Here is a 4,547-nt window from a genome sequence, read left to right on the forward strand (position 1 = left end):
TACTTACAGTTCATATACATACAAATACTTACATACAATTTAAGACACTAAAATACTTATGATCTCACCAGCTTTAAAGCTGATACTCGTTTTCAAAATAACTTGTATCCTCAGGTCAACCATAGACAGGTACCGATGCAAGGTTCAGGGAAGATGGTGCTCGTTCAAGACGCATATTTCATTTTGATTTATTCTTTAGTGTCTATTATAATTTGATAGAACACTTGTATTAAAAATTATATTATTAATGCAATGGATGATGTTGTTGCTTGTTTACTACTTTTCATTGTTGTGATACTGTACATGACATCCTCCGCCCCCAAACGTTTCCGCCGTTCTTGGTTTTGGGGTGTGACAATATCTAATAGGAATTCCTGACTGAAAAATAAGAGATCATGCCACATTAAGAATGTGTCTGTGCTTTCTTTCTACAACTCCATTTTGTTGTGGAGTATAAGCACATGACGTTTGATGAATGACACCATGTTCAATACAAAAAAACTTCATTTGATTATTTACAAACTCAGTGCCATTATCAGAACATACAGTCTTAATATTAACACCAAACTGATAAAGTAAAATACTCACAAAAGACTTGAAACCATCAAACACTTCACTCTTAGATTTTAAAAGAAAAACCCAAGTTGCCCTAGTATAATCATCCACAATAGTCAAAAAAAATATTTAAACCCCTCAACAGAAGCAAGTCTATAGGGTCCCCATACATCTAAATGAATCAATTCACCTAGTTGTGTTGAAACATGTTGACTATGAGAGAAAGACTTTCTAGTTTGTTTTGCTCTATGGCAAACATCACAAGGAGGAAGAGAATCATTTCCAAGTTTCAGCTGATCTTTTAAAACACTTAAAGCCTGATCAGCCGGATGACCAAATCTACTATGCCAAGTTAATTTTGAAACATAAAATTTAGAGTTATTAGTTATACTAGCAGAATTACCTGAGGGAACATGATCAAGATAATACAGTCCCCCGGATTCTATACCACTTTCCACCATCTCCTTTGACAGTGAATCCTGGATTTTACAATTATGTTCAGAGAATATAACTTCACAACCACTATCCTTGCATAGTTTATGTACAAACAAGAGATTCACGTTAAATTCTGAAACAACAAATACATCAAATAAAGTAAGGTGAGAGGATAAAAGTAAGTTTCCTATTTTATTAATTGGAGTAGAAGAACCATTAGGATGTTTTACAAGAAGATTAAGTCTAGACACGTCCAGTGTATCTTGAAGATGCGACTCAGAGGCTATCATATGTTGATTTGCCTCAGAATCAACAATCCAACTTTGAAAACTGCTGGAATTGACAACAGAATTGTAGCATGAAAATAAAGATGTACCTGCCATATTTGCTGTAGCAGACACATCCTCAATAGTAGAACTTTCACTAATGAGACGAAGAAATTTGGCATATTGTTCACTGGTGAGATAGTGAGCATCACCATCATGAACAGACTCAGAAGAAGTTACAGTTTTACCTTTAGAACCAACAGAAGCATAATTTATAGAAAAATATTTATTTTGAATAACATTTTCATTCTTTTGCTTAAAATCCTTTGGATAATGTAACGACCAAAAACTACAACCAATTTTAAATTTTTCAAAACAGCTCGATTTCATTAAAATCTTTACAGAAAGGTTTTCAATACAAATCATTTAATGTGTTCCCATAATCACATCACTATAAAATCATGAGGAGCGGTACGATCACGCCTTTGCCTTGCCACAGTCTCCTGAAGAACCTGAAAAACATGAAACCACAACTGTAAGCCCGAAAGCATAGTGAGATATCCCCAAAATACCAACCACAAATACCATACACGCATAGCATGCCATAACATATCCGATCACAGAACAGCCATGCACTTCGGGTCTACTGTGTGACTGGTCCGCCGCACCGGCCTACAGTCCACCTGGTCCACCTTCTGAGTCTATCCACATACCTCGAGTCTACAGTGTGATTGGTCCGCCCGTTCCCGGGACTTCAATCCACCTGGTCCATTCTCTGAGTCTACAGTATGACTGATCCGCCCACACCGGGCCTTCAGTCTATCTGGTCCACTCTCCGAGCCTTCGGCATGTCTGGTCCACCCGTTCGGGGCCTACAGCCTATCCGGACCGCTCGCTGGGCCTTCGGGACAACCGGTCCGCCCTGGGTATCTTGGCTTACAGCACACAGCAGGACCCACCTCAACCCAACTCCATTCCAAACAACCATGTGCACATATACATACAATCATATAACAATTCACAGTCAATGAGCAGATCAACAGATCACATAGCATATCATCATCCTAACCAGGATACCGACCTAACAGGTCACTAGCATAGCATCTCCCTATCTCTCAGGATACCGAACTCTATCAGGTCTCTAACATAAACCATCCTAACTCACAGGATGCAAACATATCAAAGCAGCAACATAGGAACAACTACCCGGATCTCAATCCGATAAGGGCCGACCTTGGTGCCTTAGACCCTGTTGATATAGTGAGGATAACTCACCTCGAAACCGCCGACTGAACAGATAACCCAAGCTGCTCCGATCACTGATACGATCTCCACCACTGGACAACCACCACTGGACAACCACCAATGCACTGAACTCAAAACAATAATCAACAATTACCAAAATACCCCTGGAAGTCACTGGTTAACCCTTGGTCAAAGACAAGGTCAAAGTCAACCCCTGACTGACTCTACTCGCCGAGTCAACTCGATGACTCGCCGAGTCCCCATACTCAGAACTTCCCTCAATCCGCGGCCTAACTTGCCGAGTCACCCCGAGACTCGTCGAGTTCAACAACTCTGATTCCACTCGCACACAACTCACCGAGTCATCCCTTGACTCACCGATTCTCGACTCGACCAGAAAATATATTGGGACTCTTCGACAAGACTCGCCGAGCCCAAGAACAGACTCGCCGAGTCTAAGGCTATCTTCAACCTACTCGTCGAGTTGTTCATACAACTCGCCGAGTTCCAGGCCATCTTCATCCAACTCGCCGAGTTGTTCTTCCAACTCGTCGAGTTCCAGCTCTTCTTCAAGAAACTCGTCAAGTACACCCATGTGACTCTCCGAGTACCACCGATCTGAATCCATTCAGAAGCATTCCAGGCCATGCAATTGCTCCAAAACATAGATCTAGCCTCCTACAACTCATCCATCACGTAAAGTGGCAAACTTTACGTGAATCCAAAGAGATCTATGCATTTTGCACATTAGGGCTAAGGTTTGGGACAAGATAGCTTCATCCAACACTCAACATAGGGACTTTCATGCATTCCAACTCTTCCCCATCCCAGATCTGAGGTAGCAACCTCAGATCTAGCCTCTAAACCCCAATACATCCAAAGGATATGATCTCAACACCCCCAAAATGAAGAATCTATACAATAGCAGCTCAAACAATGGAAAGATACCTCAAAAGGAAGCTCTAGAAGAAGATTATCCTGAATCCTTGTAAAGCCCTTTGATCCAAGCCTCTTCTTCTTTGGAATCTCTTCAACAACCACCTCTTCAAGCTCCAATTTGCTCAACAATGGGGCTTCTCCATGATTTTAGGGTTTTCTGGGCTCAAGGGGGTGATAAAGAGGCTGAGAGAGGGCTGTCATGTTCTTTATATAGGGCTCATCCCCGAGAAGTAGGGTTTTCTCCACTCAGTGCCTACTCGCCGAGTCCATCTCACTGACTCACCGAGTCGGCTACTTAACACGCGTCCCAGTCGCGACTCTACTCGCCGAGTCACCCTTTCCCAATTTACTCTTTTAGCCCTTCTACTCTACTCTTGATATTTCGGGATGTTACAGATAACCTATCAACTTATAACACCTCTCTATTGTGTGACTTTTAAGATTGCAATGTTTACAATGTAAATTCTGATTTCTAAACCTAGTTTGACCTTTTCCTTTTTTAGAATCATTAACTTTACTATTAAACCCTGAAATTTGTGGTTTAGAAGAGACAATAGAACTTAAGGAACCATTCTTTTGAAGAGACTCTTCTCTAGACAGAATAGAGAAGGCTGACTTAACACTAGGCAAAGGTTCCATCAAAAGAATGTGACTTTTAACTTGATTGTAAACATCATCAAGACCACTTAGAAACTGCATTAACTTCATTAATTTTGAATGATCACTAAGTTTAGTTGCAGCTTCACAAACACATTTAGTTAGGCTAGTCAAACCATCAAACTCTTTCCACAAGGAATCTAGTTTATTATAGTAATCAGAAAGAGAAGATCCATTTTGTTTTAAGGTGTTAATCTGTTGATGTATATTAAAGATTATAGAACCATTAGCCTTATTGTAAGTTTCAAACAACTCATCCCAAATATCTTTAGCTTTATCAGAATAGACATGACTAGCATATATACTTTCAGAAATTGAACCTAAAATCCAATTACACACAACAACATTAACACGTTCCCACTTAGAAGCTTTAGAAGTTTCGGTGCTTTCAAGAGTAATAGTACCATCTATAAATCCTAATTTGTTTCTAGCTTTTAGACCCCTAGTCAT

The 4,547-nt window shown here is 40.2% G+C and overlaps 1 protein-coding gene across 1 annotated transcript; it reads right to left on the bottom strand.

Moving 5' to 3' along the window:
• Positions 1–393: 393 nt before the first annotated feature.
• LOC145090097 (uncharacterized) lies at positions 394–4,547 on the bottom strand. The gene is made up of 5 exons (XM_079028440.1): positions 3,896–4,547; positions 1,367–1,504; positions 985–1,123; positions 691–894; positions 394–649 (listed from the first exon to the last, which is right to left on the bottom strand). Exons 1-5 carry the CDS (start codon positions 4,545–4,547, stop codon positions 394–396), a joined length of 1,389 nt encoding a protein of 462 aa, XP_078884566.1.

Source organism: Lactuca serriola, chromosome 2, assembly GCF_051521515.1.
Source record: "Lactuca serriola cultivar US96UC23 chromosome 2, Lser_US96UC23_V15, whole genome shotgun sequence".
Taxonomy (NCBI): Eukaryota; Viridiplantae; Streptophyta; class Magnoliopsida; order Asterales; family Asteraceae; genus Lactuca; species Lactuca serriola.

What these genes read in the sequence shown, in the direction of transcription:
- LOC145090097 (XM_079028440.1), bottom strand. Translation starts at nt 4,547, where the DNA reads ATGACTAGGGGTCTAAAAGCTAGAAACAAATTAGGATTTATAGATGGT. An exon ending in TAGAAATCAGAATTTACATT is followed by an intron (nt 1,505 to 3,895) that starts GTAAACATTGCA and finishes TTGGTTCTAAAG; the next exon opens with GTAAAACTGTAACTTCTTCT. An exon ending in TGCTACAGCAAATATGGCAG is followed by an intron (nt 1,124 to 1,366) that starts GTACATCTTTAT and finishes TTGTTGTTTCAG; the next exon opens with AATTTAACGTGAATCTCTTG.